Source organism: Somniosus microcephalus, chromosome 16 (assembly GCF_052327205.1).
Source record: "Somniosus microcephalus isolate GS21.2 chromosome 16, FLI_Smic_1.0, whole genome shotgun sequence".
NCBI lineage: Eukaryota > Metazoa > Chordata > Chondrichthyes > Squaliformes > Somniosidae > Somniosus > Somniosus microcephalus.
The window spans coordinates 105,056,883-105,072,885 of record NC_141002.1 but is presented as its reverse complement, the minus strand read 5'-3'; the positions used below and the strand labels follow the sequence as shown (position 1 = coordinate 105,072,885).

The 16,003-nt window shown below is 49.6% G+C and overlaps 1 protein-coding gene across 1 annotated transcript; it reads left to right on the top strand.

The window, feature by feature from the left end:
- The first annotated feature begins 7,633 nt into the window (after positions 1-7,633).
- LOC147106464 (small subunit processome component 20 homolog) lies at positions 7,634-8,608 on the top strand. Its single transcript, XM_086009735.1, has 2 exons — positions 7,634-7,907; positions 8,417-8,608. Exons 1-2 carry the CDS (start codon positions 7,671-7,673, stop codon positions 8,606-8,608), a joined length of 429 nt encoding a protein of 142 aa, XP_085865861.1. The 5' UTR covers positions 7,634-7,670.
- The last annotated feature ends 7,395 nt before the right edge of the window (positions 8,609-16,003 follow it).

Below are 16,003 nucleotides of genomic sequence, written 5' to 3'. Positions count from 1 at the left end.
TAGTCACCTGCCCTAATTTCTCCTTATGTGGCTCGGTGTCAAATTGTTTGTTTGATAATCGCTCCTGTGAAGCACCTTGGGATGTTTTACTACATTAAAGGCGCTATATAAATACAAGTTGTTGTTGTTGCCTTTTCCATAGAATCTTACAGGTCAGAAGGAGGCCATTCAACCCATCGTGCCTGTGCCGGCTCTTTGAACGAGCTCTCCAATTAGTCCTACTCCCCCCTGCTCTTTCCCCACAGCCCTGCAAATATTTTCCCTTCACGTATTTATCCAGTTCCCTTTTGAAAGTTATTATTGAATCTGCTTCCACCGCCCTTTCAGGCAGCACATTCCAGATCACAACAACTCGCTGCGTAAAAAAAATTCTCCTCATCTCCCCTCTGGTTCTTTTGCCAATTACCTTAAATCTGTGTCCTCTGGTTACCGACCCTCCTGCCACTGGAAACAGTTTCTCCTTATTTACGCTATCTAAACCCCCTCATGATTTGGAACACCTCGATTAAATCTCCTCTTAACCTTCTCTGCTCCAAGGAGAACAATCTCAGCTTCTCCAGTCTCTCCACATAACTGAAGTCCCTCATCCCTGGAACCATTCTAGTAAATCTCCCCTGCACCCTCTCCAAGGCCTTGACATCTTTCCTAAAGTGTGGTGACCTTTCATCAGTGTTCTAATTCAAGAATGAACTAACCCTGAGAACACTGAATATGACGAAAGGTCATCGATCTGAAATGTTAACCTCTCTCCACAGCTTCTTCTCTGTGTAAAGAATTTTTGGCAAACCTCCCTGTTTTGTGAGTATCTTAAATAGGAACAGCAGGAGGCCATTCAGCCCCTCGAGCCTGTTGCACCATTCAGTCAGATCATGGCTGATTGAAACCCCAACCCCATTTACCCGCCTTTGCTCCATATCCCTTGATACTCTTACCCAATAAAAATCTATCGATCTCAGTCTTCAAAGCTTCGATTGACCCTCAGCATCCACAGCCTTTTTGGGGAAAGAGTTCCAGATTTCCACTCCCCTGTGAGTGAAAAAATATTTCCTGATTTCCCTCTGAAATGGCCTGGCTCGAATGTTAAGGTTCTGCCCCTTTGTTCTGGATTCTTCCCACCAGAGAAAATAGTTTCTCTCTCTCTATCTCATCAAATCCCTTCATCATTTTTCACACCTCGATTAGATCACCCCTTAATCTTCTAAACTCCAGGGAATACAAGCCCAGTCTGTGCAACCTGGCCTCAGAATTTAACCCCTTTACCTCCGGTATCATTCTGGTGAATCTGCGCTGCTCCCCCTCCGAGGCTGCCATATCCTTCCTGAGGTGCGGGGGCCAGGACGTGTGCGTTCCCTTTCCCGTCTGGGTACAGCAAGGCAAGCCCTGAGTGAAAGCGGAGATTTAACAATATCCATGGATCCCTCGAGCGCCGTCAGCTCCCAGGATTGCGCTGCTGAAATACACGCAGGGAATTTCCTGGGGGCGCGCTCCCGATTGGCCACCCCAAACGCAGCGGTGACCCCGGATCGCCTTGCAAACGAGCTTTTCACCGCGATTCCATCCTGGTTAGTGCGACTGACTGGGCAAATCCGCGAGGGGATTTCTGACAACAATTTTTTGCAATTCAGCAGCTTTGAAAAATAAACCTTGAAGGCTTGTTTGTAGAGAAGCCGGGAGGGGTGTTTGTCAGTTCAAGTTTATTGTGTAGGATCTATTTGTGTAGAAACCAGTGCAAGTTGAGACAAGTGTTTGGTACAGTGAGAGATCTGCTGTTCGCTTCCTCAGGCATTTTGGCTCAATTAATTGAACCGTTGGTGACAGCTAGGAATGCGAGCAGTATGGGAACATAGGAACATCGGCACAGGAGGAGGCCATTCAGCCCCTCGAGTCTGTTCCGCCATTCACTGAGATCATGGCTGATCTATATCTTGGCTCCATTTACCCGCCTTTATTCCGTATCCCTTAATCTCTTGCTTAACAAAAATATATCGACTTCCAGCCTCGACAGCCTTTTGGGGGAGAGAGTTCCAGATTCCCACCACCCTTTGTGTGAAGAAGTGCTTCCTGACATCACCCCTGAACGGCCTGGCTCTAATTTTAAGGTTCTGCCCCCTTGTTCTGGACTCCCCCCACCGGAGGAAATAGTTTCTCTCTCTCTACCCGATCAACACCTTTAATCATCTTAAACACCTCGATTAGATCATCCCTGAATCTTCTATACTCGAGGGAATACAAGCCCAGTCTGTGTAACCTGTCCTCAGAATTTAACCCTTTAATCCCCGGTATCATTCTGGTGAATCTGCGCTGCTCCCCCTCCGAGGCCAGTGTGTCCTTCCTGAGGGGCGGGGCCCAGAACTGAACGCAGTCACTCCAGGCGGGGTCTGACCAGAGCTCCGTACAGCTGAAGCTTCACGTCCTCCCCTGTGTATTCCAGTCTAGTTCCCTCTAAGTTTGATGGCCTGTCGTAGAAATTACAGCACAGAATGAGGCCATTCTGCCCATCGCACCTGTGCTGGTGCTAGATCTTCAACTAGAGCTTTTTATTTTAATCCCATTTCCCTGCCCACTTCCTGTATCCTTTTATATCCTTCTATTTCAAATATTTATTCAGTTCCTTAATCCATGGTTTTGTTACCTCCAGACTCGACTATTCCAACCCTCCCATCTTTCACCCTCCATAAACTTCAGCTCATCCCAAATCTCTGCTGCTCCGTGTCCTAACTCACACCCAGTCCCATTCACCCATCACCCCCTGTGCTCGCTGCCCCGTGTCCTAACTCACACCCAGTCCCGTTCACCCATCACCCCCTGTGCTCACTGCCCCGTGTCCTGACTCACACCCAGTCCCGTTCACCCATCACCCCCTGTGCTCACTGCCCCGTGTCCTAACTCACACCCAGTCCCGTTCACCCATCGCCCCCTGTGCTCACTGCCCCGTGTCCTAACTCACACCCAGTCCCATTCACCCATCGCCCCCTGTGCTCACTGCCCCGTGTCCTAACTCGCACCAAGTCCCGTTCACCCATCACCCCCTGTGCTCGCTGCCCCGTGTCCTAACTCACACCCAGTCCCGTTCACCCATCGCCCCCTGTGCTCACTGCCCCGTGTCCTAACTCACGCCCAGTCCCGTTCACCCATCACCCCCTGTGCTCACTGGCCCGTGTCCTAACTCACACCCAGTCCCGTTCACCCATCACCCCCTGTGCTCACTGCCCCGTGTCCTAACTCACACCCAGTCCCGTTCACCCATCACCCCCTGTGCTCACTGCCCCGTGTCCTAACTCACACCCAGTCCCGTTCACCCATCACCCCCTGTGCTCGCTGCCCCGTGTCCTAACTCACAACCAGTCCCGTTCACCCATCACCCCCAGTGCTCACTGCCCCGTGTCCTAACTCACACCCAGTCCCGTTCACCCATCACCCGCTGTGCTCACTGCACCGTGTCCTAACTCACACCAAGTCCCGTTCACCCATCACCCCCTGTGCTCACTGCCCCGTGTCCTAACTCACACCCAGTCCCATTCACCCATCACCCCCTGTGCTCACTGCCTCATGTCCTCACACCGAGTCCCGTTCACCCATCACCCCCTGTGCTCACTGCCCCGTGTCCTAACTCGCACCCTGTCCCGTTCACCCTTCACCCCCTGTGCTCACTGCCCCGTGTCCTAACTCGCACCCTGTCCCGTTCACCCATCACCCCCTGTGCTCACTGCCCCGTGTCCTAACTCACACCCAGTCCCGTTCACCCATCACCCCCTGTGCTCGCTGCCCCGTGTCCTAACTCACACCCAGTCCCGTTCACCCATCACCCCCTGTGCTCGCTGCCCCGTGTCCTTACTCACACCCAGTCCCGTTCACCCATCACCCCCTGTGCTCGCTGCCCCGTGTCCTAACTCACACCCAGTCCCGTTCACCCATCACCCCCTGTGCTCGCTGCCCCGTGTCCTAACTCACACCCAGTCCCGTTCACCCATCACCCCCTGTGCTCACTGCCCCGTGTCCTAACTCACACCCAGTCCCGTTCACCCATCACCCCCTGTGCTCACTGCCCCGTGTCCTAACTCACACCCAGTCCCGTTCACCCCCTGTGCTCACTGCCCCGTGTCCTAACTCACACCCAGTCCCGTTCACCCATCACCCCCTGCGCTCAGTGCCCCGTGTCCTAACTCGCACCGAGTCCCGTTCACCCATCACCCCCTGTGCTCACTGCCCCGTGTCCTAACTCACACCCAGTCCCGTTCACCCATCACCCCCAGTGCTCACTGCCCCGCGTCCTAACTCATATCCAGTCCCGTTCACCCATCACCCCCTGTGCTCACTGCCCCGTGTCCTAACTCACACCCAGTCCCGTTCACCCATCACCCCCTCTGCTCACTGCCCCATGTCCTAACTCACACCCAGTCCCGTTCACCCATCACCCCCTTGTGCTCACTGCCCCGTGTCCTAACTCACACCCGGTCCCGTTCACCCATCGCCCCCTGTGCTCACTGCCCCGTGTACTAACTCACACCCAGTCCCGTTCACCCATCGCCCCCTGTGCTCGCTGACTTACATTGGCAGTGACTCGATTTTATAATTCTCATCCTTGTGTTCAAATCCCTCCGTGCCCTTGCCCCTCCCTATCTCTGTAACCTCCTCCAGCCCTACAACCCTCTGAGATCTCTGCGCTCCTCCAGTCCTGGCCTCTTGCTCATCCCCGACTTCCTTCGCTCCACCATTGGTGGCCGTGCCTTCAGCTGCCGAGGCCCAAAGCTCTGGAATTCCCTCCCAAAACCTCTCCGCCTCTCTCTCCTCCTTTAAGACGCTCCTTAAAACCCACCTCTTTGACCAAGCTTTTGATCACCTGCCCTGATATCTCCTTCTTTGTCTTAGTGTCAATTTTTTGCCTGATTACACTCCCGTGCAGCACCTTCTGGCATTTTCCTACGTTAAAGGCGCTATATAAATACAAGCTGTTGTTGTTTCCTTTAGAATAATGTTACAATCTCTGACACATCAAACCCTTGTGGTGAAACCTTCCATGTTCTAAAGACACTCTGTGTGAAAAAGATTCTTCTAACTCTGTCCTTCACTCTGCTAGTAACATCCCTGAGTCAACGTCCACTCATTACCGACCAGTGATACAATCTTTCACTAGTTACCCTCGCAAAACCTTTCGTCATTTTGAAAAAGGCCAACCTTAACCATCTCTTCCATCTCAATGGCTTTTCTCACCTCCAGCCTCCAATCTCTCCTGTGCAAAATCTCTCTCATCTTTCTCTTTTCCCCTGCTATCTGGTACCAAAGGGGTTAACCCCACCCCACTGTGACCCACCCCCCAGATTCTAGGAGAAGGGGGAGCATCACAGATTAGAGGAGGAACAGTTGGGAGTTTGGGGAACAATCTGGCTTTTTAGTCCTCAGATTTGAGTTCAACTTTGACCAAGATTGCTGGGAGGAAAGATTGTTCTACCTGTTGGTTGTAAGGATTCTATATGACTGTATCGGAATTGGAGGAGTGCAGAGATCTCAGGGGGTTGTGGGGTTGGAGGAGGTTACAGAGATAGGGAGGGGGCGAGGCCATGGAGGGATTGGAAAACAAGGATGAGAATTTTGAAATCGAGGCGTTGCCGGACCGGGAGCCAGTGTAGGTCAGCGAGCACAGGGGTGATGGGTGAACGGGACTTGGTGCGAGTTAGGACAGGGGCAGCTGAGTTTTGGATTACCTCAAGTTTATGGAGGGAGAATGAGGGAGAAGAAAACGGAAAGCTGTCTGAAGAAAGAAATCGATGTATGTTCGGCACAGCCGAGGTCTGGAGTTATACTGCTGTAGGGTTTTAAACTCGCTCTCGCTCTCTCTCTTTATGTAAGAAGTCACACAACACCAGGTTATAGTCCAACAGTTTTATTTGAAATCACAAGCTTTCGGAGCGCTGCTCCTTCGTCAGGTGAAGTGGAGAGATGCATAAAGACACAGATTATATAGTCAGAGAATAATGCCAGATGATTACAGGTAATCTTTCTAACTGCCATTTATCACACCTCGGCAGAGAGATAATCCTGGTGTTGTGTGACTTCTTACATTTGTCCACCCCAGTCCAACACCGGCATCTCCACACCATGGCTACTATCTCTCTCTTTAATTTAATGCAGAGGTAAGATCTATAAGAATGTGGAACTCGCTGCCACAGGGAGTGGTTGAGGTGAATAGCACAGACGCATTTAAGGGGGAAGCTGGATAAACACATGAGGGAGAAAGGAATCGAAGGATACGGTGATGGGGTGAGATGAAGAGGGGTGGGAGGAGGCGCGTGTGGAGCAGAAACACCGGCATGGACCAGTTGGGCCGAATGGCCTGTTTCTGTGCTGTACATTCTGTGTAAAGGAAGTTAAAACACATGACACAAAACTGGGCCTAATCTGGCACTGATTCACGATCTTGTTCACTGGGCTGGCGGGTGTGGCAAATGGAAAAAAGTCACACAGGTGCAATATGGGGGAGCTCTGCTGATGTTGGGGTTCAGGCACTGGGGTTAACTTCCGCCATTAAGTCACCCCCACATTATTACAGCAGGGTAGATGGGGCTTCACTCTGCAACTAACACTGGGACCCTGAAATTCCACGGGCCTTGGTGTCTGATATGGGAGCGTGTCCCAGTGGGAATATCCCTCATCACAATAAGCACAGAAATCCACAATCTCCTCCCCCAACCATCCTGCGCTTGGCAGATTAATCGGACTCGTTACCTGCAGTCACTTCACTAAGTAGATGGTGAACAGCTCCATCTCGTGGATTAGGGATGTAACTTCTGTTCTGCACATGTTTCCACGCAGGTCCGCTGGTCACCAAGAAGCAAGAGAGATATTCAACTACTGGGGGCTGTGCAGAGAAGAGCCACGAGATCTCCACATTGTCAGGGGTCTGAGTTGTAAGGAAAGACTGTGGAGAGTTAGACTCTTTCACCTGGTACCAGCCGTGCCTCAGTCGGTAGCACCTCCGCCTCTAAGAACACAATCTGGCACGGATTCACAATCTCCTTCACTGGGCTGGTGGGTGTGGCAAATGGAAAAATGCCACACAGTTGAAATATGGGGGAGTTCTTCTGAAGCAGGATCAGGAGTCGGCCATTCGGCCCCTCGAGCCTGTTCCGCCATTCAATAAGATCATGGCTGATCTTCGACCTCAACTCCACCTTCCAGCCCCATCCTTATATACCCTGATTTCAAAAATCTATCGATCTCAGTCTTGAATGTACTCAGTGGAAAAAAATTGCGGAAACTCCAGCGTAAAATGGTTATGGACGTAATTCACTTATGATTAAAGTTCCACGATTTTTAAGCGCTCTGTCATTGGTTACACTGGTACCTCGACGGAAATCATGCGGAAACTCCAGGCCACGGTGTTAATTTTTGTAATCGCTTGTTGATAAAAATTAGCGTGTGTGCGTTAACTGCCCTACCTGGTGTCCGTGACTATATAACAAACCAATAATTTTCAAAATGAGGAATGCAACTTGCATAATGTGGATCTTACCCAAAACAGGTCAGAAAATGTATTTAAATATTTTAAAGAGAAGGTGTCTTTGAGCAGGGGGTTTATAAAGTGGTCTCTATTGAAGCACATAGAATCCGAGAGCATCTCTTTCTGTCCTGTAGATGCCATAAAGGGAGCGGAGGAAGATGTGGCTGAAGCCATGGAATTGGAAGACGATGTTGATGAAGAGAAGGGAGAATCTGCAGCGACATTAGATGAAGATGGCGCAGTGCCTGAGGATGGGGCTGCGGGAGAAGGTGTCCCAACAAAGGAGGCGAAGAAACCCTTCACTCCTCAGCCCAGGAATAAGCAGGACCTGGAGAATCTAATTCAGCACATTCAAGGGACCGTCACCAACAGCATCCTGCCCAAGCTGCAGAACTGCTTAATCGCAAAGGTCTCTGGGCAAAACTCTCTAATAAACTCATTTTCTCTCACTCCCCCGTCTCTGCCTGTCACTCTCTCTCTTCCTTCCCCTCTCGATCTCTCTCATTTCTCCCTTTTATCAGTTGTCCTTCTCCTCCTCTCTCTCTCTCTCTCTCTCTCTCTCCCTCCCTTGACTCTCCCCCCTCTCTCTCTCTATCTCTCTCCCTCCCTTGACTCTCTCTCTCCCCCTCTCTCTCTCTCTCTCCCCCTCCCACCCTCTCTCTCTCTCGCCCCCTCTCTCTCTCTCTCTCCCTCCCCCTCCCACCCTCTCTCTCTCTCTCTCCCCCTCTCTCTCCCTCCCTTGACTCTCCCCCCTCCCCCCTCTCTCTCTCTCTCCCCCTCTCTCTCTCTCTCTCTCTCTCCCCCCCCCTCTCTCTCTCTCCCTCCCCCCCCCCCCCTTGCTCCCCCTCCTTCTCTTCCTCCTCCCCTTTCTCTATATTCGGGTATCTCTGTTACTCAAGTTTATTTTTTTGTTAACAGGTAAAAAGAGATGAGCAGCACAAGTTGGTGAAATCAAAAATAGTGAATGATGAGGAGTTGGTGCGTATTCCTATAGCATTTACGATGGTTAAACTGATGCAGACTCTTCCCAAGGAAACCATGGATTCTAATTTACCCAGGTATAATAGCACAGCTGAATTCAACATTCAACACTGCAGCGACGGAGTGTGAATTTATTCACTATGTACATTTAGAATCATAGAAACAGCACAGAAGGAGGCCATTCGGCCCATCGTGTATGTGCCGGCCGACAAAGAGCTCTCCACCCTAATCCCAATTTCCAACTCTTGGTCCGTAGCCCTGTAGGTTACGGCACTTCAAGTGCATATCCAAGTACTTTTTAAATGTAATGAGGGTTTCTGCCTCTACCGCCCTTTCAGGCAGTGAGTTCCAGACCCCCACCACCCTCTGGGTGAAGAAATTTCCCCTCAAATCCCCTCTAAACCTCCGACAAATTACTTTAAATCTCCGCCCCTGGTTAGTGACCTCTCTGCTAAGGGGAATAGGTACTTCCTATCCATTCTATCTGGGCCCCTCATAATTTTATACGCCTCAATTAGGTCTCCCCTCAGTCTCCTCTATTCCAAAGAAAACAACCCCTATCCAATCTTTCCTCATTGCTAAAATTCTCCAGTCCTGGCAATAGCCTCATAAATCTCCTCTGTACCCCCTCTAGTGCAATCACATCTTTCCTGTAATGTGGTGACCAGAACTGTACACAGTATTCTAGCTGTGGCCTAAAACCCCCCTGCTCTTGTATTCTATGCCTCAGCTAATAAAGGCAAGCATTCCGTGTGCCTTCTTAACCACCTTATCTACCTGTCCTGCTCCCTTCAGGGATCTGTGGACATGCACTCCAAGGTCCCTCTGATCCTCTGCACTTCTCAGTGTCCTACCATTTAATGTGTATTTCCTTGCCTTGTTAGCCCTCCCCAAATGCATTACCTCACACCTCTCCGGATTGAATTCCATTTGCCACTTTTCTGCCCACCTGACCAATTCATTGATATCATAAGAACATCAGAAATAGGAGCAGGAGTCGGCCATTTGGCCCTTCGAGCCTGCTCCGCCATTCAATGAGATCATGGCTGATCTTCTGCCTCAACTCCATTCACCGGCCCTATCGCCATATCCCTTGATGCCCTTACTAGTCAGAAATCTATCGATTTCTGTTTTGAATATACCCAATGACTGAGCCTCCACAGCCCTCTGTCATAGAGAATTCCAAAGATTCACCACCCTCTGAGTGAAGAAATTTATTCTCCTCTCAGTCCTGAATGGCCGACCCTTTACCCTGAGGCTGTGGCCCCTGGTTCTAGACTCCCCAGCCAAGGGAAATATTCTCCCAGCATCCATCCTATCAAGCCCTGTAATAATTTTGTATACTTCAATGAGATCCCCTCTCATTCTTCTGAATTCAAGAGAATACAGGCCTAGTTTACTCAATCTCTTCTCATACGACAGTCCCGCCATCCCAGGAATCAATCTCGTGAACCTTCGTTGAACTCCCTCTATGGCAAGTATATCCTTCCTTAGGTAAGGAGACTAAAATTGTACACAGTACTCCAGGTGTGGTCTCACCAAGGCCCTATATAATTGGAGTAAGACCTCCTTACTCTTATACTCCAACCCCCTTGTAATAAAAGCCAACATGTCATTTGCCTTCCTAATTGCTTGCTGTAACTGCATGCTGACTTTCTCTGTTTCCTGTACGAGGACACCCAAATCTCACTGAAGACCAGCATTGAATAGTTTTTCAGCATTTAAAAAATATTCTGTTTTTCTATTCTTCCTACCAAAGTGAATAACCTCACCTGTCCCTACATTATATTCCATCTGTCACCTTACTGCCCACTCAATTAATCTGTCTATATCCCTTTGAAGGCTCTTTGGGGCAAAAATTCGGTCGCGCCCCCTTTGGGGCACTAACTTCTCCGGCCCCACGCCACAGATTGATTGGTCGCGCCCCAAGCGGGGCTCTACTGGAAGCGCGCCCATTGAATATCGCGGCGCTACGTGCAGCAGTTCCACGCCGGTCGGCTCGTAGCGTCGCGGTACTGCAGGCCTCCCTCCCCTGATTAAAGGGGAGGGGCCTAGCGCAGCGCGCACCAGGGATCCTGCTGGACCACCGGGGAGTGGGGTGCCCTCAAGAGGAGCCAACCGGGCTGATGGATCACGGCTGGCACCCCGTGGGAGGAGGCGAGAGGGGGCGGGTGCTGGCAGGCGACCCAAACAAAAATGGCCGCCCGGCACCCGCCCTTTAATTTGCGCCGCCCCGGCCGCAAACACGCCCCCCTGACTCTGTCGGACATCGCGTCCGGCGGAAGATCAGGGGGCACAACTGAAGTTTGCGGCCAGGGCCCGAGCAGGGTGCTGCGCGCGATGATGACGTCATCACCGGGGGCGCAGAGCCGCGCAGCGCTACCAGCTACCGCCACCGCTAATCTCCCACTGAATCTCGCGGGAGATGTTAGCGGCGGCGCGCCCAGGCGCAAGGGGCTTTGCGCCCCAGCAAAGGCGCAAAGCAACTCATTTATTCCACCTTTGTATTCTCCTCACAGCTTACTGTCCCACCTAACTTTGTATCAACAGCAAACTTGGATACATTGCACTCGGCCCCTTCATCTCGGTCATTGATATTGATTGTAAATAGCTGAGGCCCCAACACTGATCCTTGTGGCACCCCACTAGTTACAGCCTGCTAACTCGAAAATGACCCGTTTATCGCGACTCTCTGATTTCTGTGCATTAACCAATCCTCTGAGTCAGAAGGTTGTGGGTTTAGGTCCCACTCCAGAGACTTGAGCACAAAATCCAGGCTGACACTCCCAGTGCAGTACAAGCATCTGCCACAACCCCAGGACATCTCAAAGCACTTCACAGACAATGAAGTACTTTTTGAAGTGTAGTCACTATTTATGTAGGAAGTTTGGGTGCCAATTTGTGCACAGCAAGCTCCCACAAACAGCAATGTGATAACTGACCAGATAATGTGATAACTGACCAGATCAGTACGTTTCCAGCCCAACGAGGAAGGAGGCATTGCTGGATCTGGTTCTGGGGAATGAGGTGGGTCGAATGGAGCAAGTGTCAGTAGGGGAACATTTAGGGAACAGTGATCATAGTATCATAAGGTTTAGATTAGCTATGAAAAAGGACAGGGAGCAATCTAGAGTAAAAATACTTAATTGGAGGAAGGCCAATTTCAGTGGGTTAAGAATGGATCTGGCCATTGGAATCAAAGGTTGACAGGCAAAACTGTAATCGAACAATGGGCTACCTTTAAAGAGGAGAAGGTTCGGGTACAGTCGAGGCACATTCCCATGAGGGGAAAACGTATGGTAACCAAAGTCAGAGCTCCCTTGATGACGAAAGAGATAGAGAGTAAGATGAAGCAGAAGAAGAGTGCATATGGCAGATGTCAGGTTGAGAATACAAGTGAGAATCAGGCTGAATATAGAAAGTTCAGTGGGGAAGTGAAAAAGGAAATAAGAGGGGCAAAGACAGAGTATGGGAATAGATTGGCAGCTAACATAAAGGGAATTCAAAAGTCTTCTATAGGCGTATAAATAATAAATGGGTAGTAAGAGGAGGGGTGGGGCTGATTAGGGACCAAAAAGGAGATCAATGCATAGAGGCAGAGGGTATGGCTGATGTACTAAATGAGTACTTTGCATCTGTCTTCACCAAGGAAGAAGATGCTGCCATAGACATTATAAAGGAGGAGGTAGTGGAGATACTGGATGGGATACAAATTGATAAAGAGGAGGTACTAGAGAGGCTGCCTGTACTTAAAGTAGATAAATCACCAGGATGGGATACATCCTAGAATGCTGAGGGAAGTTAAGGTGGAAATTGCGGAGGTACTGGCCATAATATTCCAATCCTCCTTAGATACGGGGGTGGTGCCAGAGGACTGGAGAATTGCACATGTTACACCCTTATTCAAAAAAGGGTGTAAGGATGAACCCAGCAACTACAGGCCGGTCAGTTTAACCTCGGCAGTGGGGAAGCTTTTAGAAATGATAATCAGGGACAAAATTAACAATCACTTGGACAAGTGTGGATTAATTAAGGAAAGCCAGCATGGATTTGTTAAAGGCAAATCGTGTTTAATTAACTTGATTGAGTTTTTTGATGAGGTAACAGAGGGTTGATGAAGGTAATGTGGTTGACATAGTGTACATGGACTTCCAAAAGGCATTTGATAAAGTGCCACATAATAGGCTTGGCAGCGAAGTTGAAGCCCATAGAATAAAAGGGACAGTGGCAGCATGGATACGGAATTGGCTAAGTGACAGGAAACAGAGAGTAGTGGTGAACGGTTGTTTTTTGGACTGGAGGAAGGTATACAGTGGTGTTCCCCAGGGGTCGGTACTAGGACCACTGCTTTTCTTGATATATATTAATGACTTGGACTTGGGTGTACAGGGCACAATTTCAAAATTTGAAGATGACACAAAACTTGGAAGTAGAGTGACCAGTGAGGAGGACAGTGATAGACTTCAGGAAGACACAGACAGGCTGGTGAAATGGGCGAACACGTGGCAGATGAAATTTAACGCAGAAAAGTGTGAAGTGATACATTTTGGTAGGAAGAACAAGGAGAGGAAATATAAACTAAAGGGTACGATCCTAAAGGGGGTGCATGAACAGAGAGACCTGGGGGTATATGTGCACAAATCATTGAAGGTGGCAGGGCAGGTTAGAGAAAGCAGTTAAAATATATGGGATCCTGGGCTTCATAAATAGAGGTATAGAGTACAAAAACATGGAAGTTATGCTGAACCTTTATAAAACACTGGTTCGGCCTCAACTGGAGCATTGTGTCCAATTCTGGGCACCACACTTTAGGAAGGATGTGAAGGCCTTAGAGAGGGTGCAGAAAAGATTTACAAGAATGATTCCAGGGATGAGGGACTTCAGTTACGTGGATAGACTGGAGAAGCTGGGGTTGTTGTCCTTGGAGCAGAGAAGGTTGAGAGGAGATTTGATAGAGGTGTTCAAAATCATGAGGGGTCGAGACAGAGTAGATAGAGAGAAACTGTTCCCATTGGTGTAAGGGTCGAGAACCAGAGGACACAGATTTAAGGTGCTTGGCAGAAGAACCAAAGGCGACATGAGGAAAAACTTTTTTATGCAGCGAGTGGTTAGGATCTGGAAAGCACTGCCTGAGAGGGTGGTGGAGGCAGACTCAATCGTGGCTTTCAAAAGGGAATTAAATTAGTACCTGAAGGAAAAATATTTGCAGGACTACAAGAAAAGGGCAGGGGAGTGGGACTAGCTGAAGTGCTCGTGCAGAGAGCCGGCACAGGCTCGACAGGCCGAATGGTCTCCTTCTCTGCTGTAACCATTCTATGATTCTATGATAATCTGTTTCAGTGATGTTGGTTGAGGGAGAAATATCGGCCAGAACATATGGGAGAACCCCCCTGTTCTTCTTCGAAATAGTGCAGTGGGATCTATTACATCCAACATGAGAGAGCAGGTGGGGCCTCAGTTGAATGTCTCATCTGAAAGATGGCATCCCCAACAGCATAACACACCCTCAGTACTGCCCCTCCGACAGTGCGGCACTCCCTCAGTACTGCCCCTCAGACAGTGCAGCTCTCCCTCAGTACTGCCCCTTCGACATTGCAGCGCTCCATCAATACAGCCCCTTCGACATTGCAGCGCACCCTCAATACTGCCCCTCCGACAGTGCAGCGCACCCTCAATACTGCCCCTCCGACAGTGCAGCTCTCCCTCAGCACTGCCCTTCCGACAGTGCAGCTCTCTCAGTACTGCCCATCCGACAGTGCAGCACTCCTTCAGTACTGCCCCTCCGACAGTGCAGCGCTCCCTCAGTACTGCCCCTCCGACAGTGCAGCGCTCCCTCAGTACTGCCCCTCCGACAGTGCAGCGCTCCCTCAGTACTGCCCCTCCGACAGTGCGGCGCTCCCTCAGTACTGCCCCTCCGACAGTGCAGCGCTCCCTTAGTACTGCACTGTGAGTGTCAGCCTAGACTTTTGTACTCAAAAGAAAGTCTTGCATTTCTATAGCGCCTTTCACAACCTCAGCACGTCTGACAGTGCTTTATAACAGATGAAGTAGTTTTTGAAGTGTAGTCACTTGAAACATAGCAGCCAGCACAGCAAGCTCTACAAACAGCAATGTGATAATAACCAGATAATCTGTTTTTTGTTATGTTGAGGGATAAATATTGGCCAGGACACCTGCTCTTCAAATAACAACTAATTTCAAGTCTGTGGACAACCTTCTGACTCAGAGACGAGATTTCTACCAACTGTGCCAATGCTGACAACTCTCTCCTCCCAGGAACAGTGTAGCGAACCTTCGTCGCAACCCCTCCACGGCAGGTATATCTATCTATATATATATTTCTTTTCTCTTTTTTTAATCCACTTTCGTCTGGGCTTTTTTCTTCCCTCCCTCACGACGGCTGTCCTTCATTCTGCCTGGGCCATTCACATTTCATCTTGAGCCATCCTTTGTCCCTTGACTATCTCTCAATGTCTCTCAATCTCTCCTGCTTTCTATCCTATCTCTGACCTTCCCTTTTGTTCTTTCATCCCCTCCCCCTTTTCCCAGCCCCCACTTGCTTTAAAATCTATCCCATTTCCTGCTTTTTTTTCCAGTTCTGATGAAGGGTCTTCGACCTGAAACGTTAACTCTGTTTCTCTCTCCACGGATGCTGCCCTGGCCTGCTGAGTTTCTCCAGCGTTTTCTGTTATTTCGGATTTCCAGCATCCGCAGTATTTTGCTATTGCACAGTACTGCAGGTGTGGTCTCACCACAGCCCTTATATATAAAAGAGAGCCCCAGGTGGGCAGAGGAAACGCTTCAAGGACACCCTCAAAGCCTCCTTGACAAAGTGTAACATCCCCACTGACACCTGAGAATCCCTGGCCCAAGACTGCACAAAGAACACCTCGAGTCTCTTCGCCGGGAGCAAGCGGAAGCCAAGCGCAAACAGCAGAAGGAGCGCACGTCAACCCAAGCACCCCACCCACCCGTCCCTTCAACCACCGTCTGCCCCACCTGTGACAGACTGTCGGTCCCGCATTGGACTCATCAGTCACCTGAGAACTCATTTTTAGTGTGGAGGCAAGTCATCCTCCGTTCCGAGGGACTGCCTGCGAAGTATATAATTGCAGCAAGACATCCTTATTCTTGTACTCCAACCCCCCTTGCAATATCCTAATTGCTTGCTCTAGCTGCATGCTAACTTTGTTTGATTCCTGTACAAGGACCCCCAAGTTTAGATCTCTATTACCCAATTACTGTTCAGTCAATGAACAGGGATCAATTCTGTCGGCCCACTTGTAAACATGAAGCTGAATGCAGCAATCACATTACAGTCAGTTGGTTTGTTTTTATTTATTAAATGATTGCCTGGGTTGAGATGCACTGCAACTAATTTCCTTTTTACTAACTCTCGGATGCTTGTTATGTTTATAGGGATATTAATTATGTACTCCCAGTTAAATAGCTTAAAGCCATAGATTAGTGTTGCAGGTGGGGAGCGTGTATATAAAACACTTGGAAGTTCCGTGAATCAGAGGC

What these genes read in the sequence shown, in the direction of transcription:
- LOC147106464 (XM_086009735.1), top strand. Translation starts at nt 7,671, where the DNA reads ATGGAATTGGAAGACGATGTTGATGAAGAGAAGGGAGAATCTGCAGCG. An exon ending in AGAACTGCTTAATCGCAAAG is followed by an intron (nt 7,908 to 8,416) that starts GTCTCTGGGCAA and finishes TTTTGTTAACAG; the next exon opens with GTAAAAAGAGATGAGCAGCA.